The 26,447-nt window shown below is 49.5% G+C and overlaps 10 protein-coding genes across 10 annotated transcripts; 5 read left to right on the plus strand and 5 right to left on the minus strand.

Moving 5' to 3' along the window:
- Positions 1–401: 401 nt before the first annotated feature.
- Positions 402–1,923, minus strand: ONS95_007880 (uncharacterized protein; the record flags this gene model as incomplete). Its single annotated transcript, XM_058501404.1, has 3 exons — positions 402–1,616; positions 1,664–1,723; positions 1,774–1,923. The coding sequence occupies 3 exons, from the start codon at positions 1,921–1,923 to the stop codon at positions 402–404; spliced, it is 1,425 nt and encodes a 474-aa protein (XP_058362723.1).
- Positions 1,924–2,306: 383 nt separating this feature from the next.
- Positions 2,307–3,877, plus strand: ONS95_007881 (uncharacterized protein; the record flags this gene model as incomplete). The annotated part of the gene is made up of 2 exons (XM_058501405.1): positions 2,307–2,775; positions 2,826–3,877. 2 exons carry the CDS (start codon positions 2,307–2,309, stop codon positions 3,875–3,877), a joined length of 1,521 nt encoding a protein of 506 aa, XP_058362724.1.
- A 577-nt stretch (positions 3,878–4,454) lies between these two features.
- On the plus strand, positions 4,455–6,530 carry ONS95_007882 (uncharacterized protein; the record flags this gene model as incomplete). The annotated part of the gene is made up of 1 exon (XM_058501406.1): positions 4,455–6,530. The coding sequence occupies one exon, from the start codon at positions 4,455–4,457 to the stop codon at positions 6,528–6,530; it is 2,076 nt and encodes a 691-aa protein (XP_058362725.1).
- Positions 6,531–7,398: 868 nt separating this feature from the next.
- ONS95_007883 (uncharacterized protein) lies at positions 7,399–9,934 on the minus strand (the record flags this gene model as incomplete). Its single annotated transcript, XM_058501407.1, has 4 exons — positions 7,399–7,950; positions 8,042–8,717; positions 8,766–9,199; positions 9,371–9,934. The coding sequence occupies 4 exons, from the start codon at positions 9,932–9,934 to the stop codon at positions 7,399–7,401; spliced, it is 2,226 nt and encodes a 741-aa protein (XP_058362726.1).
- A 1,639-nt stretch (positions 9,935–11,573) lies between these two features.
- Positions 11,574–12,699, minus strand: ONS95_007884 (uncharacterized protein; the record flags this gene model as incomplete). Its single annotated transcript, XM_058501408.1, has 5 exons — positions 11,574–11,610; positions 11,666–12,089; positions 12,147–12,522; positions 12,579–12,597; positions 12,659–12,699. 5 exons carry the CDS (start codon positions 12,697–12,699, stop codon positions 11,574–11,576), a joined length of 897 nt encoding a protein of 298 aa, XP_058362727.1.
- Positions 12,700–12,791: 92 nt separating this feature from the next.
- ONS95_007885 (uncharacterized protein) lies at positions 12,792–14,108 on the plus strand (the record flags this gene model as incomplete). Its single annotated transcript, XM_058501409.1, has 4 exons — positions 12,792–13,260; positions 13,318–13,349; positions 13,403–13,507; positions 13,556–14,108. The coding sequence occupies exons 3-4, from the start codon at positions 13,494–13,496 to the stop codon at positions 14,106–14,108; spliced, it is 567 nt and encodes a 188-aa protein (XP_058362728.1). The 5' UTR covers positions 12,792–13,260; positions 13,318–13,349; positions 13,403–13,493.
- Positions 14,109–14,490: 382 nt separating this feature from the next.
- ONS95_007886 (uncharacterized protein) lies at positions 14,491–15,519 on the minus strand (the record flags this gene model as incomplete). The annotated part of the gene is made up of 7 exons (XM_058501410.1): positions 14,491–14,558; positions 14,629–14,733; positions 14,879–14,914; positions 15,001–15,027; positions 15,077–15,248; positions 15,306–15,378; positions 15,446–15,519. The coding sequence occupies 7 exons, from the start codon at positions 15,517–15,519 to the stop codon at positions 14,491–14,493; spliced, it is 555 nt and encodes a 184-aa protein (XP_058362729.1).
- A 2,922-nt stretch (positions 15,520–18,441) lies between these two features.
- ONS95_007887 (uncharacterized protein) lies at positions 18,442–24,583 on the plus strand. The gene is made up of 4 exons (XM_058501411.1): positions 18,442–20,327; positions 20,384–20,886; positions 20,933–21,002; positions 21,051–24,583. Exons 1-4 carry the CDS (start codon positions 20,081–20,083, stop codon positions 23,144–23,146), a joined length of 2,916 nt encoding a protein of 971 aa, XP_058362730.1. The 5' UTR covers positions 18,442–20,080; the 3' UTR covers positions 23,147–24,583.
- ONS95_007888 (uncharacterized protein) lies at positions 23,375–24,569 on the minus strand (the record flags this gene model as incomplete). The annotated part of the gene is made up of 2 exons (XM_058501412.1): positions 24,433–24,569; positions 23,375–24,312 (listed from the first exon to the last, which is right to left on the minus strand). Exons 1-2 carry the CDS (start codon positions 24,470–24,472, stop codon positions 23,375–23,377), a joined length of 978 nt encoding a protein of 325 aa, XP_058362731.1. The 5' UTR covers positions 24,473–24,569.
- Positions 24,584–24,650: 67 nt separating the features above from the next.
- TVP23 (Golgi apparatus membrane protein tvp23) lies at positions 24,651–25,780 on the plus strand. The gene is made up of 4 exons (XM_058501413.1): positions 24,651–24,853; positions 24,920–24,965; positions 25,075–25,358; positions 25,417–25,780. Exons 1-4 carry the CDS (start codon positions 24,763–24,765, stop codon positions 25,569–25,571), a joined length of 576 nt encoding a protein of 191 aa, XP_058362732.1. The 5' UTR covers positions 24,651–24,762; the 3' UTR covers positions 25,572–25,780.
- The last annotated feature ends 667 nt before the right edge of the window (positions 25,781–26,447 follow it).

Genomic DNA, 26,447 nt, shown 5'->3' on the forward strand with positions numbered 1-26,447 from the left:
CACCTCGCGTCGCAGAATGGCAAGAAACTGTTGAGCATTTGTATTAGCCTTGAATTAATTGAAGTTTCAAACTGAAATATGCACGTACAATCGAAATTGAAAGGTTCGCATCTCAGTGAGTAGAGAGAATGATCTAGCTGGATTGTTGAAGGTGGCCTTGGTTGGGGATCACTTCCAAGGGGTTGTAGAGGCTCGGCATCTGGACAGGTTTCTGGACGGGATTCGTTGGTGACGAGTTCGCAGGGCTGAGAGACGACGATCCCTGAACTAAAGTAGCAACTTAGCACGAGACTAGATAAAGAATTGTTAATGAATTGCAATGCAATGTAATGCAATAAAATTTGTTTGATTGAAAAATCTCTGGGTATCTAGTAGAGTAATCACTTCGTGATGCTTAGTTTTTACATTTGCTCCATCTTCTGCTCCAATTCCTTGACCCAGCCCTCAACAGCTTTCATATTCCCATTCATCGTAGTTTCCCCTTGCTTCAATGCTTCCTCGACTTTCTCAAGCCCTTCCCTCCATTTCTTGATGTCCGCCGCCATTTCAGTCTGCTGCGTTTCTACTCTGTGTAGATTATCGCTAGCTGTAGCAGCATCTGTATGGATCGCTCTCAGAGAGCGTAACCGATCCAACAGCGATGGGAGAAGAGGTGCCAAGTTCTCTATAGTTGACAATGTACCATATAGAGCGTTGATTTTAGCCACCTGTTCCGAATCTTCGCCATCTTCAGAAGTAACGTCTCCACCTGCTGCCCTCAATGCATCCTGAGCGACCTTTGCCGCTTTTCGTGAGTCTTCCATCCTCTCGGCCTCCTGTGTCAGAGCTCTAACCCTCCGACTGATACTATCCAGTGATGACGGCGTAGATTCTGAGATAACAGAGATTTGACGTTGCAGCGTGTCGAGAGTTGGCAGTATAGGCCTCGGTACTCCATTCGCTGTCGAAGACGGTAATTCTGCAGCACTTATTCCAAGAGCCTTCTCGATTAATGCCAATCTCCCGTCGAAATCTGCTGCTTTGGCAAGAGCATGGCTCTGCTGATACGTTGGCGCATATGTGATTGTGTAGGTAGCAGAATCGCCATTGGCTTGTGATGTTTGCGGCGGACCATTGGCCTTGATACCTGTCCCCAAGTCCTTTGCGAACTTCGCGCCTGCATTCGTGCTGCCTGTTCCTTTCTGGAGTGACATGCCTTCCAGCATTCTGTTCAGATCTGTCACATCCTGGCCGAAATCAATGGTTTCATCTGCACCCGTGTCCTCTGTTACAGCTTGCCTCCTTCCGTATTCCTCCTTCACCTCCTCGATTTCTCTTTTTAACCTTGCCAGCTTCCTCTCTAAGCTCTCTCCATCCTCGTCATCACTGAAGTCACCATATTCTTCAGTACCATCCTGTCGTTTCCGCTGTCTTCTGGTGGAAGCTTTGTAGGATTTCCGCTTTGCAGTAACTCGATCGGAGAAATCTACATCACGAGCATCGATTTGTGCGGGAGAGAAAAGCGTACGGGCCTCGTCGGGATGAAGACGCGAGCGGGAGATTCCAGGGGCGTCATTCTCTTCGTCATCAAAGTCTTTGTATGATGAAGATGTGGAATCAGATCGTGCTCTGCCCGTCTGTCCTGTGTAAGTATCTGCTTAGAGGGGCAAAGGAGTCCACATACTGGAGCTGTGGAGTTGTCATCGGTCAGCTCAGGAGTTTCATAGATATCCGGCGCAGAGTCCTTTGGCACGTTGTTAGCATAATTTTTCCTGCATATTTCAAGCTACACACCAGATCCGGAAGTGCTGCATATTTTCTGTTCAACGCCATCTTCGTCGCTAAGTGCTGAACGGGGAGATGTTGACCTGAAGTTACGAGGACAATTGCGTCCCATACGGTTCGCTCAGGAACCAAACTGCTCGGCACAGGAGCTTGGACCATTCGACGTTCCAGCCTCGCGATTCAGTATCGACTTCATGTAGCCATTTCAAAGGTACCGTGCTGATTGTTCCGGATTTGTTCACGTTCGAATTAAAATTGAGACCTTATTTGATGGTTATTCAGACTGCCGCATACCGCAGCACAATACCAATCCGGCCGAATATCAACAACACCGAGACTGCCCCACTGCAGCAGTGCTTCGGGAATGTCCATTTCTTGACGCGACGACGCGTTCTTTCTCAATGACAATACCGACAGGTAAACTTCACCTTGAATCTACCCAGCAACGGCGTGTTGGGTTGACTCGCAGTGGTTATACACACGCTCCTCTGTTGCAAAGTATCAATGCTGCAAATGCTTCAACAAACAACTCTCCAGCTCCGATGGCTCCCAAAACTGCTGCAAAATGGCCCACGGAAGAAATGAAGAAAGCACCTACGGAGGAGGAGCGGGAGGATACATTTCGTGAGCCAGAAAGTTCTTCTGATGATGGAAAAGACGACATAATAGAAGGCCAATATATACGTGGATCTGCCAACTTAGGGGACTCAATATCAAACAGCAAGTCAACTCCACCGAGGACACAATATGTAGCCGCCAAAAAAGCAACAGAAACAGATCGTTCATTTGGCACTCGGAAGGAAACCAGGGGCAGCAAGTTACCCTCGAGCTCCAGCAGTTCTTCGATTGGCTCAAACGGCAGTACAAAGAGGAATGGTGTTGAGCAAATCTACAAGCTTGAGGAATGGAAAACGGACGATTTCGGATCTGTGCGGCGTAGAAAGAAAGTAAAGACAAAATACGGCTCAAAATCACAGGTCAAGATTCTTGTATCAAAGAAGAAACCAAAAGGTGCTAGTCCAGTGTTTTCCCTTCATACAAATGGTGCTAATGACGAAAAGATAAGTTCAAGGTTTATGGCCAGATGAAAGACAGCCCGCTGAAGTCGGAAACATCAAAGCACCTCAAAGTTGTCTCCGACATTGAAACGTCCCCGGAATCTACTCCCAAACGAAGGAAATACAAGCCCTCCTCTGATGTAGACAGTCCGAGACCAACAAAAACCGAGCAAAAATCGTTGAAGATTTATGATATGGACGATCTCAGCGACTCAGACGAGGGTTCAGCTGAACGAGCTACGAAAAAGCTTCGTATACCTCAACTGCATGAATCCCCCGCGAAGCAAAAAGAAGGACTTAAGGATTACGCGATCGGCTTGGAACCTGACTTGATCTCAAAAGCAAAATCACTTATAGACAAAGACCAAGATGAGCTGGATCCAGGATCACAAAGTATGGAAGATTATGACTTTTCTACCATGACACAGCAAGCACGTTGCCCAATGTGCGGCGCAACTGTTGATCCCGAGGATATCAGGGCATACAGCAAGAATGGCGTCATGAACATCCGAACCCAAGAGAAATTCTGTAGGGAACACAAGACCAGAACTGCCCAGGATGATTGGGAAATCAAGAGTTATCCAACCATCGACTGGGATAGCCTAGATTCTCGGATTTCGAAGCATCATGCGTTCATCAAGAAATTGATCAATGGGCAACATTCGTACTACAGGGAGCTCATGGACGACACTGTCCTTGGCGGGAAAGATCGAAACCTCATGAAAATGACGTCCAATTTGACACCTGGATACTATGGGGCCCGTGGTTTGCGGATTTTCTCAGAGAATATTATGCGCAAGTTCACTCCGCTTTTAAAGGAGAGGTTACCACATGATCCAGTGATGTCTGCGAGAGGTTTTACAGCCTATGTACAGTCTGTTTTGGTCCCAGAAGTTGTCGTACGACTGATCATGGAGGATATGGATGTTGATGTCGAGAAGGGCAGAGAGATACTTGCTGATAGTGTAAATGTCGGAGAACTCCTCAGCGAGGAGATCAAAGATGTGGTGACGAAAAGGGTAGTTGACAGTGAGGGTGAAGACGAATCGGATTAAGCATTTTCACTGGCGCTGGAACACTGGCTGGAGTTATAGGCACATCTGGATGGAGTCCTTGTGTGACAGGCAGTATTTTTTGTACAAAATCGGATAGACCTTGTGTCGACAAGAGCAATTGATAGCTCTATTCTGCCTTTCTAGGTTTTCCCCCTTTCCTTATGTGTCAGAATTTCAATATTACACTGACAGCGAGCTGCCCCAGTCGCGCCTGCATAGGATGAAGCACTTGCGGTATGGTCAGTTGCGCGATGGATCTGATTCCATGGTCTTCCTATTCCGTGATAGAACCCCAGCTGAAGTTTTAGATCCTTCTTGGCAATATTTGCGTGCTCGGCAGGGCTGATTCAGGCTGGGCAGACCAGTAAATCCTCTGGAAATAGTAGCCAAGTCGCTGTCCATCAAATAGGAATAGCAGAGCGCGCAACTGCATATTCTCGACCCGCGATTTGTCTTGATGTTACTTAAGTGGCTTGATTTGAATGCATTCCTAGCTGTCCGTATAACTCATTAGCAGAGCCTTTCACTCCGCTTTTGACTACCAACAAGTCATCAAATGTTTAAGGTGCCGGCAATAATGAAGACTCCTTTTGAGAGCACTTCTTTGGTTTCTGGACAAGTCATACCGCCTGTCAAACGTGGTCATCGACTATGGCGCAAATCACTTCTCACTTGCGTATTTCTGGCAGCCATTATTCTGATCGTCAATCTCAGCCTCGTGGGTTGGGCAAGCCATCTTGAAATGACAGAAGATGGGAGCTACATTGCTATGCGAGGAAGCTGCAACAATGTCAGCAAAGCTAGTTTGTCCTCACACTTGGTCATTAACATCCTCTCCACTCTGCTGCTCGGCGCCTCAAATTACTGCATGCAAATCGCCATTGCCCCTTCAAGGAACGACCTCGATGAAGCTCATAGCAAAGGCCGCTGGTTTGATATTGGTGTTCCGTCGATCCGAAATCTTCGATGTGTTTCCAAATGGCGAAAGCTAGTTTGGATACTACTATGTCTCAGCTCACTTCCGCTGCATCTGTTCTACAACAGTATCGTGTTTACCAGCCAAGTCACCACCGAATACATTGTGTCTGAGCTGGACGGATCTTTCCTCTTCACAAGGGCTGACACTAATCTCACCAACCTTTCCATTTCAAACGCCGAAGGAGCTCGCCCAGGGCTCGATAGATCCAGGGTAGAAGATATCTTCGGCCGGATGTTGACCGAATCAGCAACTCAATGGGACAATTTGAGCTCGGCAGATTGTGCCCATCTGTACACGAACACTATGATGACTACCCACCGCACCTTGGTACTTGTGGCTCCAACTTCAACAGACTACGACAGACTGCCCGGTAAGTGGCGTCTGACTGGAAACTATGTCTGGATGTGTGATCAGCCAGGGAAGAAATATCACGAAAAAGACAAAAACGATGCAAATGGAGTAGCTGAAAATATATGTCGTCCGTCCAAAGCGAAGTTCGGACTGCGAGACAGTTCAATCCCACCAGCAGAAACAGAGTACTGCCTCGCGGAGCCATTCTTAGAAGACTGCAAACTTGAAATTAGTGTGACCATTCTGGCTGTGGTGATTGTTGCAAACGCAGTCAAAGTAGCCGCTATGATTACGCTATTTTTCCAAGTCGGAAAGCCATCCCTGATCACAATTGGAGACGCCATTGCCTCTTTCCTCGAACGGCATGATGGCCATACTCGAAACCTCAGCACACGCGACTTTTCTTTCTTCAAGAAGCCTTGGCCAGCGCTCGATCAACGATGTCCGGTCCCATGGTCTAGACGCCACCACCGACGCAAGGATGCAATCAGCACTCGTCGCTTCATAAATTCCTACGCCCTATTCACACTCGCTATTTGTATCGTTATTCTCCTCCTCACAATGGCACTGCGAGCCGACGCCGCTCGTGGAACACCGATCTTCACAAGCCTACTTTCCAAAAATCATTTTGCGATTATCGGCTTCGAGTCTCTCGCCGGAGCCTCCCTCCTAGATATCGTCCTGCTAGTCAACACACCCCAACTGATTGTCTCAATGTTATACTTCCTCTTCAACTCAATGATCACAGCATACGTCCAAGCTGCAGAATGGAACGCTATCTCTCGAGCACCTCAAAAGCTCCGCGTCAGTAAGCCCATTGGGTCGCAAGTCTCAACGTACTGGCTCTCTCTTCCTCCTGTTTACGGAGTTCCAATGTTGATATTCAGTGCTATGCTGCACTGGCTCATTTCACAGGCTATCTTCCTCTCTAAGATCGAGTTCCAGGACTTCAATGGTGGGCGAAGCGAGAGATTCGGTGGCGCGGGGTATGGAAATATGTATGGAGACCATCCAGGCAAGATGTTGGCCGCGGGATACTCATCGTTAGGCATACTGTTGGCGTTGATACTAGGCGCAGTGGGAATTTTGGCGCTGACTGCAGTTGGATGCCTAAGGTTGAAAGGGGACATGGTCCTCGTGGGGAGCTGCTCAGCAGCAATTGCTGCTAGCTGTCGGGAGGTGGGGTATGGGGTGGATTATGCAGAGTCTATTTGGACGAGTGAGATATCATGGGGCGAGCTCGACCACCATAGACTGAAGATGCTGGGGTTCAGCAGCGACGGACACCTCAGGCCTCCACGGAATGGTCAGGAGTATTCGTGACCAGCATTTATGAGTAACTTTACACATCTTCATGGCAGTATCTTACGTGTGAATGCTTCACAGGTGGCTCAGTTATTCATTCCAGAGTCCTAGAAGTCTAGCCTCAATCCTCCACAAGAGCCATGCAGCATTCCCTGAACCCAAATAAGAGGACGAATGTCCAGTCGCCTATGAAATCGAACGCAACACTGTACTCGGAACTTGTCTTCTTCAAATGTCTATAGTCGGAGATGACCTGTATATAGATGTGTAGCTGAGACGAAACACGACGCTCTCCCAGATTTCTCGCTTAGCAGCGGGAAATCAAAACACGGCATTCGAGCCCCTGAGCCTTCCGCATCACAGAGATTCCTCAGCCCCAAAATAATTACAGAAGTCTCACACCAGCTCAGTATGGGATATACTAGATCAAAGCTTCACAAAAGTGACTAGAACTTCATTCAGTCCTCCGCCAACTTCTGTTGGGACGCGAGGAAGTATGCTTCACTATCCGCTGGGCTGCTGCCAGGGTTGACTTGCGCACGTGATCGCGCTGAGACCGCTGAAAACAAAGCCCATTGGAAGCCTGAAGCGAAATGTCAACCCTAGCAACAGCCCAGCTGATAGGGCTCCCATTTATACCTGATCGATCTGTGTCGCATCTTGACGAAACATTACTTGTCGTTCACAATTGCGATAACAGCTGCTTCTCATGATGACACATAAGTGAGAGTGTCTTTGATTGTCTAGATTCCTACACGCTTATCCATACGTGCTATCCAAGTCGCCCACCCGAAAGTCCTAGGAAAGCAGACCTACAAGAAACTTAACCTAACTTCATATCTCTTCTACGGCAAAAGTCCCAGAAGAAATCATCCAAATAAAGCTCCTACGAATAGATCATATAATCCCACAACTCATTCGAAAACCTCCTCTTTATGTCCTCCAGCCCCCAGCCCTGCCCCTCTCCAATCTCTTTCAACGTCTCCCTGAACAGCGGAATAGCATCCTTGTACGCATCCTCCTTCAAATATTGCCTCGCCGGCTTGCCCCGCATATTAATACTCTCCCACTCCTTCGCCCAATGCGGGCGGACATTCAGCAGCACACCATGAGCATCGCGGTACGACATCCATAGATCTGCAACCCGTTGCAGGAAAGGGATCCATTCGTTGTCGGTGACAGCGTCGGGGATGCTGATGACTTCGATGGAGGCAGTACCGAAGGTGTTACCGTTTTGGGGCGCCATGATGATGTTGGAGTCGCCCATGATGCGGAGTTCAAGAGTGAGACGCATGGGGGTGTCGTCATCTTCGTAGCAAAGGTTGATAATGTCCCACCAGGCGCGTTGCACGATACTGTAGTCTGGCTGGGTTGGGTCGGAGGCGAGGGCAGGGATGGGGATTTGGAACTCCATGTCGCGGACGATGGAGTTTTGGATCTGTTCTTGAGGTCAGTACTGAATACTTTTCCACTACTGAACTGGTCTGCTGAATGATGTGATAGAAATAAAGAAAGGAAGGAAAACTCACTCCACGTCTGAAATGCAACGCATTCGGCATACTCGTCTTAATCGTCTCCGTCTTTCCCTGCGCAAACCCAACAAATTCAAACGGTGGCAAAGCAACCATACCAAACGTCGACAGAATCGCCGCCTGCCATCTACCAGGGATTGCCTGGAAGATAGGATTCTCCGTAATAACACCTCCCAGCCAGCCTTCAATCCACTGAACGAACGTCATGAATGGGCTAGGATACTCTACCGCACCTTCTTTCTCATCCGTGGCATTCCACGTATTGACCCACGCCTGCTGCGAGCGCGTGAACCAGAACCACTCGCTATAGTAGTCCTCTTGGGCACGCTTCTTGAACTCTACTAAGGCGGCGGCGTACTGAGCGTCTGTGAAAGTTTTGCGGAGCGCAATGGGGATATCGTTGCGGGAGAGAGGTGGAATGGCGAGCCCAATGTCGGGTTTGTAGGGCTCCATGATAGCATAACTCATCTTGTCCAAGGCAAAAGTGATGTGTGTTACTATGCCCAAAAGACCAAAACATCCCGCTGCGGCTTTCAAGTGTGCTGGATCGGAGATGGTGCGGTGCTCGCCGTTGGCATCGACATATTCAACAGCTCGGACGTAGTCGTTGATGGTTTGATGGCGGCGACCTGCGCCATGGCATATGGGACCGTTTACGCCCCCAAATGTGACCCTGGGTCTGATTAGTGATGATTCTGTGGGCGACAGAGAGGAAACTTACTCGACAAGAATGACATCCACAGGTAATGTCCACTTGTCATTCGCAACTGCCCATCGTCTGAACTGCTCGTTAGTGACAGACACCCCCACTCGGACCAGAGCCTTATCAGCTCCTGCGGAAGCTGTGCTCTCAGGAGCAGCGAGTTGGATGACCTTCAATTCATTATCCGGATCGATGTGTTCGGCTGTAATACTCATGACATCCGGGATGGTGGTTACTTGCTCGAGGTTGAGTAGCGAGACCAAGATCTGTTTATCTTCAGAAAAAGTAGAACTCCAGGAATGTCTGTAACCGCTACATCTCACACGGAAGTCGTTGGTCTTTGCCCACTTGACGAGGTTCTGAAGACCAAGGATCGTCTTGGGAACGAATGTCCATTTCGGAGTGTTAGAGACGCTCTTGCCCCAGTTGCGGAAGTCCGTGTTTCCATGTACCTGTAGATGGTCAGTTCCTGATACCCAATGCTTCACAAATCTCGAAAGCAATTCTGCAGAGCAAGCGACTTCGCTAACCGCCCGCCAGCTACAGTAAACAACCAAGTCCTTAATTCCAGAGCTTTTTGGCACCATAGGAACATTGCGTTAAATGAAAGTGGCAAGTCTTACCTCCATAGTCTTAGTCTCGGCCGCATCCTCAAAAATCCTTGGGTAACCCTTGGTACTAGCTTCCACCCCCAACTTTTGCACAACCTCACCCTCCTTAGCCTTATGCTCGGGGTGGAACAGCTCGTGGATGTCCTCCTTCAAATCCTCCACAAGCTTGCGGAAGTGGTGTTTAACAGGGGGACTCGGAGGCAGAACGAACGCCTCTCCCGTCCTGCCTCCGGCACTTAGAACCTCTTTCTCACTCTTGCCGTCCATGAAAGCCTTGATGCGCAACTTCATGCCTTCATCGAGCTGTTCAAAAGCGTCTTTGAAGACCTCAGTATTCTTGAAGACATGGAGAAATCCGCGAAGGTGAATCTCAGGGTCGACATTCTTGTTGCGAATGTCCCAAAGGTGCTGTTTGAGAGTCGCAATTTGGACGAGTGGGAAGTCATCCTTGATTAGGTCAATTTGGTCGATGATTTCACCAAGGACAAAGTGGGTGTTGAGGTTTTCTCGAGGGGGTTTGGGGAGTAGCTCGTCGAGCATCTTGCTCTTCTCGAGAAGTTTCTCGGCCAGAGCCATGGTTGCAAACGAGGCTGAAGTATGATTCTGATGTATTTCGAAGATCAACACGTCCCACACTCAAAAGACAGACGACAATGTGGCTTGTAGAGAATGGGAGAGCAAGTATTGACAAAGCTCAATAGTGGATAAATAACATGAGGAATTGAGAGAAAGAGAGATATTATAAATACTCCAGGCATCTCTAGGGGTACACAGCCGCGGAATCGGGTGGTACATATTCAGCCCCCAGCCCGCCAAGGGTGTGCGTGGTGCCCTCACGTCAGCAACGAATACTCTCTCCCCCCCCTAAACAAACGTTAAACCTCATGAAAACTGGGCCTCGTGTGGGTAGTCAGCTAGGGTGTTATACCAATGATTCTGCTGATACCTAGCCTTAAGCAGGGCTTCAAGTGTATTTTGAACCTTCTAAAGCTACCCTCGCCTTTACAGTTGACCAGAATCTAGCTCGTGCTTCGAGCCTGTCCAGGGGAGGAGGTAACCAGTCAGAAAAGGCCTACCAGGACTACAGCCCACAAAAGTCCACGTTTAACGTTTGTTTAGGGGGGGGAGAGTAGCAGCGCTTCTCAACTTGAGAGCCACAAATGAGTGAGATGATTGTTCTGGGATATCATTGGAGAGGTCCCATTCAGCTTCTATGTTGATAGGCGGGCGGTTCAGTATCGTTCCTGCGGCCGCTCGCGAGGCTGAGCTGAACCAACATGTGCTCCGGGAAGCATGTTCATAGTCGCCCGGGTTTGCAGGGTTGGCTGGCAAGATGACACCATTGAACGAGAGGGATAGACCGCCTAACGGTCAGCTTTTGACTGAAGCTGGGAAATATTTGTGGTGGAATGAATCCACCGTCCATCGGTGAGCCTTTAAGGAGTTTCACCAGATCGCCGCCTAGGATGAGTTGAACAACCCCCGCAGGCGCCAAACGGCAGTTTCCGAAAAGAATTACTCATTCAGGGCTGAGAAGAGTATACTTCTTCCGATTGGCATTTGGCTGCTTGCATTGGATGTCTTGCATACAGGAGATTATCGTCCACCCATGCTTGGCTGGTTGGAAATATGCATCAACGTCACATGGCTTCAACCTTTGTGGCGAGTATGACTTGATTCAGAAAACAGACAGTGCTTCCTGTTGGCCGGAGATTTATATAGCCGATTGAGGCACCATAAAAACACAAAAACCAATCGATTAAACACTCCATTATTTTATTTACAACTATGTAAAAGAAACACCGTTTTGAAGCAACTTTTAGAAATAGCTAATGGACATATCTATGTCCTAGATTTATTTCAGTACATCTGGTGTAACGATTTATTTCACGGATTTGTAGTAAAATAATTGAGCGCCTCGATCGGCTACTATTTTCTTCTCTCCACCCAACAGGCGTCCACAGAAACTTCATATTATTTTTCAAGGCGGAGAAGACTGGCATCCTCGATGCAAGCACCCAGCTCGGGTCCTAGCTGGTCAAGAAACAACGAATCAATAACAGAGGCTCAAACAAGCAATTCAGACCAAGTTTGGGTATCGTATTATGTCTATGGATATTTCCTAGATCATCCACGCAAGGGTAACAAACATCGCAAAATAGGACATACGGGCAATGTAAAAATGCAAATATGTGACCGTGTGGTTGAAGCAAAACTATCTCTGTTTAAGAATCTCGCTCAGGAACTCCTCACTTTGCACTATTAGCCACATACTTTCCACGAGGAGGATTTCGGGAAGCGTCTTACAATGACAGTTGAATGAAACCATCTCTGTCCTCGTCATATTTCTTGAAAACGTCAGTCATCCTCTTCAAGCTAATGCAGCTCTGAACGAAGAGATCGAAGCTGATCGCCCCATCGCGCCTCTTGTCGAATGTCCTGAACAACGTCTCCACGAACTGCGGACTAAGTCTATATCCAAACGCGACCAGCGCATTCGTGTACTCATCCAGGCTGATATTTCCACTTCTATCGGCATCGAATCTGTCAAAGAGTGATCGCCAAGCAGCCAGGAAGCCCCAGAGCCCGCAGAACTCCTCAAAGCCGATTGTACCTGAGCGATCGCTGTCGAACATGCGAATCATCATCTTCACAGTATGTGGGTCGAAGGAGGACCAGTCGCCATTCACGAGTGCTGCGCGCAGCTCTTTCTCTGTTAGATGGCCGGTTCCTGAGCGGGCAGATGTCAGTGTCTGCATCTATGGTGTTCGAGGAGGGATAAGTATACCGTCTTTGTCAACTGCTTTGAAAAGGGGCCACAGGGCAGGGTCTGCACCGTTGGGAGGAGCGGGGGATGGGGGAGGTCTGGAGACTGGTGGTGGTCTGTTCTGAACAGGAGCTGGTCTTTGGCCGTAGCCGCCAGGAGGGGATCCGTAGCCATGGGTTTGCTGAGGAGGGCCGTAGCCGTAGTTCGAAGGTTGCATGCCGGGTGAGTGTCCTGGTGAGTGTCCAGGAGCGCCGTGCTGATTTGGGAGGGGAGGGGCAGGCTTCGCGTACTGTTGTTGTTGTTGCTGCTGCTGTTGCTGCTGTTGTTGAAGTGCTGCGTAGCTTGTAGGATGAGGTTGTTGAGGTTGCGCCTGCTGGCTATAGGAAGGCGAGTTCCTCTGTATCGGCTATTAGCACCGCGTCATCGTCCCAAGTGTTGGTGAATGGATATTACCCTCTCGGGTTCTGCGAATCTAGGATCGAGGTTCAGCTGGATTTATTATACTAAGGCGGGGGCACAGCAGCTTGACTTACGCAGGTAGTGAGTCTGGATTGAAGGTGCGATTGTAGGCCATCTTGAGGTTCCTGTAGGTAATAGAATCGAGGGAGAACTTGTGATGTGTTGATCAGCGGGGAGAGGAGTTGTCAAGTTGCACAGAAGGGGAGGGCAGGAGCAGGAGCAGGAGCAGGAGCAGGAGCAGGAGCAGGAGCAGGAGCCTTTGCCAGCCTCGAGAGCTGGTGTTCGTGATTGAGCCCTGTCGCTGGACGTGGCTTGGGCGGCGGGAGTCCACAGCCCAGATCGAGACAGTGCAGTGCGGCGCAGGACGAGCCGGGAAGGATTGGACTCTCTCTGGACGGAATCGCTGCACAGCTTAGCTTCGAGTCCAAAGAATTCAAAGTCTGGGGATTTGACAACTCCAGCAGTTTGTGATTGTTCTTTGATAGCGAGGCCATGCTTTGACTGGACAACGGCCCAGAACATTGGCTCGGCACCAGCTCAGTGGAACTCCTCCACTGAATTACGTAGTTTTAATTTCAACTTCCCACACTTTTCTTCAGCCCTTCCATCTTCACACCTTCATCATGTCTGCTGACTCGGGAGTGTCAGAGTCCGAATTCTGGTTATTTGGTTACGGGTAAGCCATTCGTCCGGGGAGTTCTGGGCTTCGAGTCTGACAGACATGCCATTTCAGGAGTTTGATATGGAAACCTCCACCGCATTTCGGTGAGACTGCTGAACCACTGCATACCGAGATCCTGTCATTCATCACAATGTAGACCGACGTATACCAGGTTTTGTAACTGGATATGTTCGCCGATTCTGGCAGGTTTGTATTTCTGTTAATGGACACAGGTCGAGGGCTTATGGATGAATCAGGCAAGGTATGGAGCATTCCTACTATCCAACGCTCTTTACTGACATTGAAGCAGTCAAGATCATCGAGGAACGCCTGAGGCACCAGGAAGAGTAGTTACTCTTATCGAACGCTCGTTTTGGGAGACGTTGGACGACCCTCATCCTTCCGGATCCGAAAAGGTCTGGGGAGTGGCGTACCGAATCGAAGCCTCGAAAGTCGCAGAAGTTCGCGAATACCTGGACATCAGAGAGATCAATGGATACACCATCCACTACACTCCATTCTACCCTAGCGATGGCTCTCCAACAATACGGACACTTGTTTATATCGGCACACCAGACAATGACCAGTTTATGGGACCGCAAGATCCAGACAGACTAGCGAAGCATATCAACACAAGCATTGGCCCGAGTGGGTTAAACAAGGATTATCTTCTGCACTTGGATGTGGCTCTGGATAGTTTGAGTGCAGAGAGTGGAGATGAGCACATCAAAGACCTTGCCGAAAGAGTCAGGAAGCTCGAGCATGCGGCGAATCTTGATGGAAGTCAGGCCACAGCAGAGGCACTCGGCCGTGGACTTGAGAAGGTCAGTAGCACAGACGAGCAAGAAGAGACGGAGAAGTAGTTTCGGAGAAGCCTTTTCATTTCCCAATTTGGGCAAGTACCGCCATAGACAGATCAGACCTGCAGTAAGTGCAGTCGTCAGAAATAACCCGCAATGACCCTCGATCAGAATGATCTTGGTCGAAATTTCGAAGCTCAGCGTGTGAATTTGTGAGACAATAACAGGTAGGAAATCCCCCCAAACGCCGAGCAGAGCGTAAGGCTCGCCAAGGAACCGCATCCATAGACCACGCAGGCTGACCATCGATGACCATCTATACGATGATCCTCAAGTTTCGCACCACACAATTAACTTTCGCTGCTACCCCAGCGGACTTTTCTTGTCCTCAAAACGTACGTACCGACGCAAGCAAGGTCCGAGAGAATATCATGGCCGACATCTTTTACCAGCGGCCACCACCTTGTTGTTGATCTCCACCTCCATATCCGCCGCCGCCTCCAGAGTAACCACCTTTATCTCGCAATGTTAGTAAGAGCTCACGCAACATGTATGTCGACGGAAGTCGACCGGAATAACTCACCTCCGCCGGAGTATCCACCACCTTGTCCACCATATCCGCCGCCGCCACCCTGTTGTCCGCCATATCCTCCGCCCTGTTGTCTATCTCCGTAGCCTCCACCGCCGCCTGTAACCATCTGTCAGTGATTGCCCAATTATAGTTGATGGTTGCGTTATTAGGATCCATTCTCAGCATTCAAGATGAGCGAGGAACCTCAACATCGACCAATGACCTTGGATAATGATAATGCAGTAGCAGGAAAGGCACGTACCACCATATCCACCGCCTCCGCGTCCGTAACCACCACCTATAGGTTCGTTAGCCTTGAACAAGTCTAAGCCTAATGATGCTTCAAGCTCTGGTAGCGTGAAAGCAGTCAAGTGCGGCACGTACCACCACGTCCACCTCCAAATCCACCGCCTATGAAATATTAGCTGTGGTTACACAAGATGTCTGCAGAAGCACATACCACCACCGCCGCCTCCAGAGCCACGCTCGGAAGCCTTGTCAACACGAATGGTGCGGCCATCGAACTCGGTGTTGTTCATGGCGGTAATGGCAGCCTCGGCATCGGCATCGGATCCATAGCGAACGAAGCCGAAACCACGGCTACGACCAGTATCACGGTCCTTTACGACGACCTATTGATCAATTGTGATTAGAGTTAATAATGCCACGGACGGATATGGAGTACTTACAGCCTCCTCAACGGCGCCGAATTCCTCAAACTTCTGGCGAAGCGCAATCTCATCTGTCTGCCATGCAAGGCCACTATATCGGTTGTGAGCTCTTGTTGGACTGATAGGGTGGAAGCGCAAATGCGCAATCGTGAACTTACCCAATAAAGAGCTTGGACATTTTTGGGATGTTGTTGGAGTAACCTGAATTCAAAGTCTCAATTTCCGCGCGCATCCAGACACAATAGAGCGCGTCATGGCGGTGGTGGCTGTGAAGAGACGGGGACGGAGGGGACGCGGATCACGCAAAGAAAGTACATCGAGGCAGAACATAGCCCCCGCTCACGCGGAGTAGTAAGGGAGTTGTGTGATATGACATGTGGGAGGTAAATTGAGATGAGGTGAGGAGATCGAGGAGGAGCAGGAAGGTCAGCGCATAGCAAGCAGAAGAATCAGACGAACTGTGAGAGAGAGTGGTGCCGTCGTGGGTGGGATGGGTGATCGAGGTCGAAGATGAAGTTGATGGATGTTGTTGGTTGAGATGACCGACAATCTTGGTGGACGACTGAAAGGACAGTACGCACGTTTGATTGAAGAAGGAGAAGGAGGGAGAAAGTTGCGATTCTGGGGGGATCGCAAGTAGAGGATGTAGTGGAGAGAAGAAGAGTTGGTTGTTGGAGGAGAGGAGAGGAGAGGAGAGGGAAAGCAAGGTGGTGCAGTGCAGTAGCGGGGGAATATGAAGGCTCTGACCTGCCCCTCGTCTCGCCTAATCCACTAGCGCTGAGGTCGCAATAGCGCGCGCGCGCTGTTTCTTTCACTTTTACCTTCACTTCAATGCAGGTTGCGTTGCTCTGCGGTGCTTTACTTTACTTTGACTTGCCCAGCTTGACTTGACTTGACTTGACTTTGCGCTTTCCAGGCTCACTCTTTGAGCTTGTTCGCATTCCAGGCAGACCAAGACCAGACAGGCTAGACCAAACCAAGCCTGAGCCTGAGCCTGAGCTTTTCACTATTGCACATTTACTCTGAAGCTACCTACATTCACTGCGCTTCACTGTTACGGCTCGCCGTCGTTGGAATTTGGTTGACCGGTTGGTTTTCTCTATGCTTGCTGCTGCTGCCCAAGCTTGCGAGTTCCTGCCTGCACCTGCCTGCACCTGCCTGCACCTGCCTGCACCTGCCTGCACCTGCCTGCACCTGCCTGCACCTGCCTGCACCTGCCTGCATGCAGCGCAGCCTGACAGGGGCAGTCAAGAATTGACTGATGTCTTGATGGCTTTTGCATGAGGTGCGTTTACGAAACTGAGCAGCTGGCAAGTGAGGACTTCAGGTTCCAATTGGGAAGCATCCAAGTGGGGTGGAGACCGGGGTTAGTGTGGTGTGGCAGCAAGGTTGCTCCTCCAATCCAGTGTGCTCGCCACACCCACACCCACACCCACACCCACACCCACACCACAACCTCACGCCGCGTAGAGCCCGGTCAGACAAAGGTCGAGCACACCAGGAAAACTAGAGCATCGCATGGCGGCTCATAGCATTGGCCGCGGCCAAAGCCATCCATGGCAGTGGTTGCGGCAAGCCGAGCCAGAAATCATTGTGAGGGAGACGGTCCACCATAATTATACAGTACCAAGCTGAGGTCAAGTCGATGTCAACTCTACTCTGAGGTCGAAGGTGTAATGCAATGTAATGCAGCCAGTTGGGCTGTGGCGCCGGATTGGAGCGCATTTTGGCCTGTGCATCCAACGTCCTCTGCCTGCGCATGGCATGGCATGGTATGGCATAGCATAGCATAGCCTGTTCAAGTAGATAAAGCAAAGCTGCAGCTTCATGTGTGTACAAGGGCAAAAATCTGGCATCGGATGCATGTTGGCTTCTTTCACTCTACGGAGTTAGGAATATTTGTCCTTCCAGGCATATAGTAATGGCAGTATATGTTATCGACAGCAATCTACACATCCTGTACGGCTCCGGATCTGGGGAGAGCAACATGTCGATGATACCCAGGTCATGCTATAGCCCACGGCCAACGATTGAAAAACAGTTGATGCCCCAATACTCACCCGATGAGGTGATGATCCCGTATCGAGGCGGGCCAGAGAAGCATTCCGACATCAAGCCTCAATATGCGGGCTGGCCGTGTTAGTCAGAATCCAGAGCCTGCGAGGATATTTCCATGAAGGAAGAAGATGTAATGCAAAATGCACTGCAGCTTTGTCGGCGAACAGGTTCTGTATGCGTTTGACGTGCTGCTTTTTAATCGTCTGCTCCGGCAGGCGGTGGCAAGGATGAGTTGCATGTGGATGTGGATGTGGATGTGGATGTGGATGTGGATGTGGATGTGGATGTGGATGTGGATGTGTTGGGATAGGCTCACAGATGTCGAGCCCTCGTCCCCGTCTTGGATGAAATATGATGATGTGATGTGATTGAGGACCGAGTGGGATGAGATAGGTTGAAGGTGATTTTCTAGCGGGGTGTGCACACCAGGCGAGGCATGGACGAGCCGAGGATGGGAGAAGGGGGATGGGAGAAGGGGGATGGGAGAAGAGGGATGGGGTGAATAGCTGGATGACATACCGTACTCGTACCTGGTCGAGATTCTGCTTGAAAAAGAAATAATTGGGAGCATTCGAATGCAAGCAATGGAGAGCCGAACACCTAAGGAGTACAGTTGGTAGTTTTCTGCTTTTCTCTTCTCTTCTCCTTGCACCCGTGCCATGTCTTGTCCTGTGCTGTTTCCTGGCTCAGAAGCTTTCTTCCATTCTGTCTACTTCCATGTGAAACCTGGATCAACCGTTTCCACTCAGGGTCCTACTGTATGGGCATAGGCATGGCCAAGGGTCCAACCTGGTGGATATGATATGGAGGGCGGAGCTGAGTGGAGTCCATGATTCCAGCATTGGAATAATTCTACTGTACAGTAGAGTAGGTAGGAAGGTTGAGGGCAGACAGGCAGGCGGGCAGGGAGGCTTGCCCCTCTTATCGATAAGAAGACGCTACCTACCCAACAGTACTGTAGCTACCCCCCCCCCCCCCCTCTCCTGCGGACCCCTCTACCCTTACCCTACCTTAGTGTGACCCTTGCTTTTTGAGTTTGCTGTGACTTCTGCTGGGCTCGCTGGGCTCGCTGGGCTCAAATGGAATCCATTCGAGAGCCATCACCAGACATGAGCAGGTGGGAAAAAATAAATAAATAAAAATAAAAGAAAGGTAAGAAAGGTAGAGGTAAATTTACTTACTTTGCTTGGGTCGGAAAGAATGGAGCCTTCTCCCATACACACACCACACAGCTCCTGCATCGGCATCGGCACATCTACCTTAGCTCGTGGCTGTCTGGTCCCATCGCGGACACGCAGCTTACGAACTCTACCTATACTACAACACTGCTGGTCTGCTTTGGGCTCTTTAGCAAAGAATTCGTTCTATTCCAGACACCAAAGCTACTGTACAGTATTATTCCCATCCGCTTGTGTGCGGCAGTGAACTTTCTTAAGAAGTACCTGATCACCCTGGTATCTACAATGACGCAGCAGGATCCTCGGAGCTATATGGATATTGAGAGAGATATATAAGTCGACGGGGCATTGGCTGAGAGCTCCAGCAAATCGAATTACTGATCGCATCATAAGTCATCCTTTCCGTGAGTCGTGTGCGGACCTCTTCTCAAGGCGGCTAGCTCATTGTTCATCCAACTTTTGACCTACCTACTACCAACTGCACCTCCTCCTGTCCTCTGCCCGATGCCAAGCTCAGATGCTGAGTGGTCATCTCGAGCGTCATCTCGAGCCTTTTAATACACCCTGACACCATTAAGACAGCGAACATGCTCTCATGTTGAGGTAGGGCTATCCAAGAAAGCGGGACGAACAGCAATCCGATCTTGCGTCGCGATGAGGCGATCCAATCCACTGTGCTCGATTCTCAGCTACCTCTAGACGGCATTTCTCGCATGAGCTGCACTTCATGTGACAACCTCACAAAGAAAAGAGTGCTTGCAGGCAAGGATTCGACTCGTCATATTACAGTTCCTAAAAGAGACTGCGAGTGTAGACAAAAGACCAAAACTCCCAGGGCTGCATATTCGATCGCTGGAAAACTCATAGGGCTGTAGTCGATCCACACCGCTTTTTAACTTCGCTGCCGTCAACTTCGGTCCTTAGCCATCTCACTGCACCATAACATACCTACAGTACCTACCCTCGCTACCGTGTGTGCCAGGCCAGCCAGGCCAAAGGACGCTAGGTTCCGACCTCTCCCACGGCCAGCTCTCATGCAGGGACGCCGCAAAAATCTAAGGCCTCCTAAGCGGTGATGTTTCGTTTGGTAATGTTTAGTCTCGATCCCAGAACGATGAACTGGAGAGAGTTCAACCGCCGCCAAATACTTTACAGACTTGGTGTCGGTTCAACACAAGAAGAAATCTATCTCTAGACCTTGCCAGATACGGATTGCTCTGGTGCGGATTGGAAGTTCGAATGACACTTGCTGCCTGACCCTACCTAGTTGGGCAGGCACGATATGGATATGGCACGCACGATTTGCGTAACTGCCTACAATGGCGGAGGTAGCGCCTCGAAACTTCCCATCTGAGTCTGAATCATGGTCAGACTTGACCTCAACTCTTTTCTGGAAATCCAGGGAGCAGAGCACGACGATACTTCGACCGAGTGTTCCAGCTATCAATAGAAGTTCTGACAAAACAATACCACGTCACTGAGATTCACATTCACAACCCGGTTGGCACCACGGAGACTCGATACCGAACAGGAGGATGCAGTGGCGAGTTACAAACCATGCCCAAACTCTCCAAGAACCGTCATAGACGGGAGTATCACCGCAACTCGGAAGATCCAGACCGTCGAGTTCACAAGGATGCCTCAAGAGCGAAAGCTCATCCGAAGCCTCCTCCTGCGAAGCTGCCCAAAGAGAGTCTGAGTATTGACTTGAGAGAAGATGACCATTATGTGCGAAGATGGCTCGAACAAACCGAAACCAATACCGATCAAGACGATGCCTTGGTAACGGGGGAAGCCCTGTTCAGTGAGTAAATGTCCATTCCAGAGACGAACCCCTCTTGCTGACATCCCGCGTCTAAGAGAAAGAAGCAAAGAGAGCAGCACAAGCTGAAGTCCCTCCCGTTCGTGCCCCCCTAGAGTCGGCACATGGTTCTGGACCTTCGAAAAGAAGGAAGGGACACGACTCATCATCAGATAGCTCGGTTCTGGAGGTCCAAGTCAAATCCATGTCGCATCAGTCAACACGGGACGAAACCCAGCATGTGATTCTAAATCAATCTAAGATGTACTCACCTCCACCTCGGAAGAAGCAGAGGGTCGCCTCGTCAGAATCTGGACTGCCCAGTCACTCTTCGACGCCGAATCATCCTAAGGAGACATTTGAAAAGAGGCCGCGCCACAAGACACGTGAAGATATATATGAACCTAAAAAGAAGAACAAGAAGCGAAAGAGGGCCAGCGGAGAAAGGTCGAGTAGGAAGAAGCGAGAGAGAAGGGGGGGCAGCAAGAACGCAGCCAATACAGCCGGGGATGAGCTGATCCAGAACTTCCGTTCTAAAAATATTTCCCAAGATCGCCTAACTGTGAGTCCTCATGTATTCGGACATAGCAGCCGATTGACAGGTCTAGATTCGACCCTCCAATGGTCTAGGTTTATTCAACAACGGCCGGGCTTCATCCCCCGCAAGACGTCGAGGGCGTGAGTATTCTCTACGATACAGGAGCAATTCATATTGATCTATCATAGTACCCGATCTCGCTTTTTCCGAAATGGAGTTTCTGCAACATTCAAGAGCGCGTCCGCAGAGCGACAAGGAGAATATGGTCAAGTCAAGGTCTCGTGAAAAAGAGAGGGAGAAGTCATCGAGGATGCAAGATGAGATATCGACATTTTTCAGGCCAACCAGGGCACACTTACAGGCTGTTTCGCCCAATTGTAGTGGTGCAGCGCAAGATGTTTTCAGGAAAGAGCCGAACTTATACTCCAAGCGACTGGACCCTGAAGGGGATAGAGATAAGTACAGAGACTCAGAGCCTCTTGATCTTCGATCTGAGCCAAGCAGAGACTTCGAAGTTGCCGGGCCGTTTTTCGAGAAATACCAAGTAAGCCACGATTACAATGCTTCTCAAAGAGTCGATCATTCCACCAATCCTCCCGACTCTTCAAGCAGAGTCTCGGGAAAAGCTACTACGTACGTGTCCTGGTCTGAAAGCCAGAGGTCTCCTGTTTCCACGTCACGACACGGCAGCTTTGATCAAAGAAACATCAGTCTCACCCTTGATTCCGTTCGTCGTTCAATAGAGAAGACTCGCATTTTCAGAGGTACAGGCATTGAAAATACCCTCACCGTGGACTTGAATCAGACGAATGGATCACCGGAAATTTGCGAAAGACATAATTTAAGACCTGATGAAGACGTTCAACGCGATAAGTCAACTGACCAATTATCCACAGAAAGTAACAGCTCCTCAAAAGTTCGGAATGACACGACCAACGAGCTTCAGCAAGATAGAGTCATGGGATTGCCAGAGTTTCCAATGCGCAAGACGCAAGCCACTCTGCCAGAGCGACAAGAGCGAACCGGAAAGGCTCTCTCCACAGACCAGACTGAGCAGATAGACATAATTGATCAGCGTGGTCCGAGCCGAAAGCGCGTTGTCATTGAGTATTTTGATCCTACACTGGGCTGGCGTGAGGGTGCATGTGCTGGCGAACATAGCCAGCGGACAGGCGCCGGAGGCCAAAGGCTAAATGATTCTCAGGTATCCAAGGCTAAGCCACTCACCCGCGATGAAATCGCAAAGAAAGCCCGTGTCAAAGTACCCAAGCGATCATCAACAACAGTACCTCTTCTACGAGAAACAAGTAATGAGAAGCAGCTACCGGTCGAGAACCAAACGAATCGCAGGATGCCGTTCCTGAAGACTGACAGCGGACGTCTCCTAAACGAGGATATGCACCAAGTTACAAGCTTGAGAGTAGTAGTCAATTCAAATCAAAGACCATTACTTAGCAGGGTCTCAAATCCATCTCTTCCGACTATATACGAAGACTCTGATGAACAATCTTTGGGCCATGGCGAAGCACCTTTGTTGGAAAATCAAGTGGCCTCACCAATTGTCTCTCAGACAAGCCAATCTCGCTTAAATATCGAGTTGAACAACAATCCAACCCATTTTGAAAGTCAATTTCAACAACAAGGGGAATCAAGTTACCATGCGGAACAGGACGCCAGTCAGGAAGATGATGTGAGCAGCAGAAATGTGACGTATCTCGGGCTGCCTACGACCGGGGGGTGGCTGGGTACTTCTCTAAGTAGCACCACCTTTGGCAATGCCAGTCTGCCACCCTTAGCTGGGGCCCAGTCACTATATGTACGGCAGATGCAGCGACAATCCAATTTTTATCACGTCGAATATGATGGCTCGAATAACGCTATTGGTGAGGTATCTTGGAAGTCCTCAAGTCCCGCGTCGCCTGCTTATAATGCGAGAGTTACTTACGAGAATCAGCAACATGGCCATGATTTGGCCGAGACGGCTTACTGTATTGATCATGGCAACAGTAGGGAAATGTACCAAGCATATGAGCAAGGTCTTAGTAATGCGAATGAGGAGTATTACGATGAGCTCGGCAACTCGAATGCCGAATCAAACGGTGCCAATCAGGGTTTTCATGAAATAGGAGGCCAGAGTCATGGATGTCATGAATCCGAACAGACGACCTCAGAGCATTTCCCAATACCACATCCAGAGTCATCCCATGGTTATCAACATGATGAGTATAAGCTCCGGGCAGATATTCACCAAAGTGGATTTTGGCAGCCTCATCATTTCTGGTAGAGATACCGTTGACTCGAAGCGACATAATATGCCATTGAGCATGTGTACTTTTAGATACTAGCCAGTACTTGGTGCAGAACAATACCTACATAACTTTACACAAGCATCACCATCTAAAGACAGATGAAGACCAAAGCTGCGTATATGAGGAGTTTGGCTGGAGAGTCGGTGTTCTGTGGCTCATAATGAAAGCCAGTCTGTTCACACATCTCTTCGTACCCAGACTCTCTACTCTGGTTCCTGGCCCTTCCACTTCTCCCTCAACTCCTTCACATCAAATCCACACCTCTCCGCCCTACCCACGACACTCCTCGCCTTCCTTACAACTGGCACATCAATCATCTTCCCATCTAGCGTCCAGGCCCCCCTGCCCCCTTTGTCCGCTTTCTCGTCCGCAATAACAACCCTAACAGCCCACTCTACCTCCTCCTTCCCCGGCGCAAACTCCCTCTGCACCACCTCCAACTGACTCGGATGTATACACTGCTTTCCATTAAATCCCAACCCGCGTCCCTGCACACACTCTTCTTGCAATCTCTTGACCCCCTCATCACCTCTGAAACTGGTGCAGACTAAATCTATCGTCGATGGTAAGGAGTACGCCCGCGCAGCCGTCACGATTGCAGAGCGTGCGTACAGAAATTCAGTGAGCGAGGGCGTCCGCGTGAGAGAGAGATCGAGCGCGAAGTCTTCCGCGGCGAAGATCAGACCGCTGAGGTAAGGAGATGACGCGCAAATAGACGAGAGGTTCATTATTGCCTCAGCGCTTTCAATCAATGCTATGATCTTGACTGGTTCTTGTTCCTGTTCACCCTTCGCTTTTCCATCTCCAGGATGTCGAGACGGCAATTGATGTCTTAAGACATCCGTTACGAAATGCAGATCTGACGCTTTGTTTACCTTCGGTACGACGATGGCATCGACATGTTTCGCTTTCAGGACTGTCGTGAGGTCGTCGAGAGCCAATCCTGATGAGACAGCGTTTATGCGGACGGAGAGCTCGTTTATATTTGAGGGTCGAGTTGGGGAGGAGAGGAATTCTAGGAGGGCTTTTCGAGCGGTGGGTTTTTGGGTGGGTGTTACGCTGTCTTCGAGGTCATAGGAGACGGTGTCGAGGGGTGGGAGGGTTAAGGATTTTTGGAGGAATTTGGGAGAGGATGCGGGAACTAAGGGGATGTATTAGTGCATGTGCTTCCGCATTGTTGTGGGCATGTTGGAAGAGGGTGGAATAATTGCTGTTGTCTTCGAGGTCGGGGAGGAGAGCTTCCATATTGAGGGGTAGGCACCATATAAGAGAGCACGGCGGAGGATACTGGACGTGGACATATTGCAAACATCAAGTAGGTATCATGAAGGAGCTTCAAACCCTTCGAAGAGAACCAATTTGTGATTGAAGGATGTAGATTGAAGATTTATTATTATCATGAAGTCAATCCCTCGTCGGAAGTAAAGATAAGCTCGGTACATCGCGGTAAGGCTACCGATCAGCCTTCTCCATAGCCGTCTTGGCAAACAGGGGGTCAAGCTACTGTAGCTTCTTCGAGTCAAGACAAGCAGCAGTACGCGGCTCTTCACTTCAATATCCCTCGCATTCAACAAGTCAACAACGACCAACGATGGAAGCAAATCAAGAGCCGCAGGGCTCGCTGAGCTGGAGATTATCCTCACATCCTATTACGCTACTGTGTTTCCTCGGGTTCCGGATCTGTGAGTTCTCGGGGTTGATGTGGCCTGAAAGTAATCAATCAAGCAACTAACACAAGGTCTTTGCAGCGAGTTTACTGGTGTATTTGTTTGGACTGCTCTTCACCAAGAACTTGTACGTTTTGACTATCTTCTCTGGCACTTCTGGGAAGCTTGCGACCAGACTCGAGGCGCAAGAACAGCGAGTACCTCCAATTATGAAATTGCTAACACTCGCAAAACAGCGTCCTAATCTTCATTATCACCATTCTCCTCCTCGCAGCCGACTTCTATTACCTCAAGAACATCGCTGGGCGGCGCCTCGTCGGCCTTCGGTGGTGGAACGAAGTCGATGCGCAGACGGGGGATTCGCATTGGGTATTCGAGTCGTCGGACCCTTCAGTCAAAGTTATAAATGCAACCGATAGCCGCTTCTTCTGGATCGCACTGTACTCGCAGCCGTTGCTTTGGGTGGCGCTGGCGTTCGTGGCTATTTTCAGCTTTGAATTTATTTGGTTGACGTTGGTTGGTATGTTGACTCCTAATCAGTGGGTGGAATTGAGAGGCCATAACTGACAGATTGATAGCTATTGCGCTCAGTTTGACAATCACAAATACCCTGGCTTTCTCGAGATGTGACAAGTTCGGCCAGGCATCGAATATGGCTGGTAGTGCCATGTATTCTGGAGGAATTGCTGGGAATTTGGCGAGTGGCATGATTGGAAGGTTCTTTTCCAGGTGATTTCTTGATGATGAGAGTTTGAGCAATGGGAAGGAGGGTGTATGATACTTGTGACAACAGGCGAGTGTACTTCCAAGGAATCGGTCGGGTTCTTAGAGTTAAGTTCAACAACGGGTATGCGAGCTCTTTTTTTATGATACCGAAGGACTGCAGTCTTCAAATTAAGCATCACTTGAATGTCAATACACTGCTGCGTGCTGTTGAGCTCGTGTTTTTCACAAATCCACCGCTATAGTGACTCTATCCCGCTCCAGTGAGTCGGTGGGCTGCAAAACTACTCTAGAGACCATTTAAAGTCACTTTACCACCGAATGAGAGATCCTACAGCTCGACTGTGTTAGCTCGTGAATGGCAAGAATCTCATTGACGCTGCAAGCCTGATTCGATAGCAAGAGTTACAAGACCGAGTGAACATGAACATGCCCTTGCCATGATTTCGCACTCAATGGTCGTAGTTCATCGTAAAGCAGGTTTCAGCAAGTCGAACGGATGTTGGAACTCCATGTCAGCAAAAACTGCATAGTAATAGGCAGGAGAGAGAACATGAGAAGTCCTGTTGAGCATATCTACTCTTGAAGTTCACGGATCAACGCCGAGTCACTCGATGTCACTCGTACCTAAAGCATCTTCCTGTTGGTTAACGGATGCATGAAAATGAAGAGAGTAGGCCACAAGTGTAGCCCCCTTTTCTTTTTTCTTCTTTTTTTTCATAAGCAATGCACTCACTTCCAGAAATCCCTTCCAGAAACGCTACCAGAGCATCATAGCCGAAGCACAAGTCAAGGAAGGAGAGACGATGCCGCTTGACTTTTTGTTCAATCAAACTGTATGCTGCCTACAGAGAGTCCGAGTTGCTCACTTCAAAATGATGCTCTG

This window comes from Cadophora gregata (genome assembly GCF_030347475.1).
Source record: "Cadophora gregata isolate MNR1 chromosome Unknown scaffold_2, whole genome shotgun sequence".
NCBI lineage: Eukaryota > Fungi > Ascomycota > Leotiomycetes > Helotiales > Ploettnerulaceae > Cadophora > Cadophora gregata.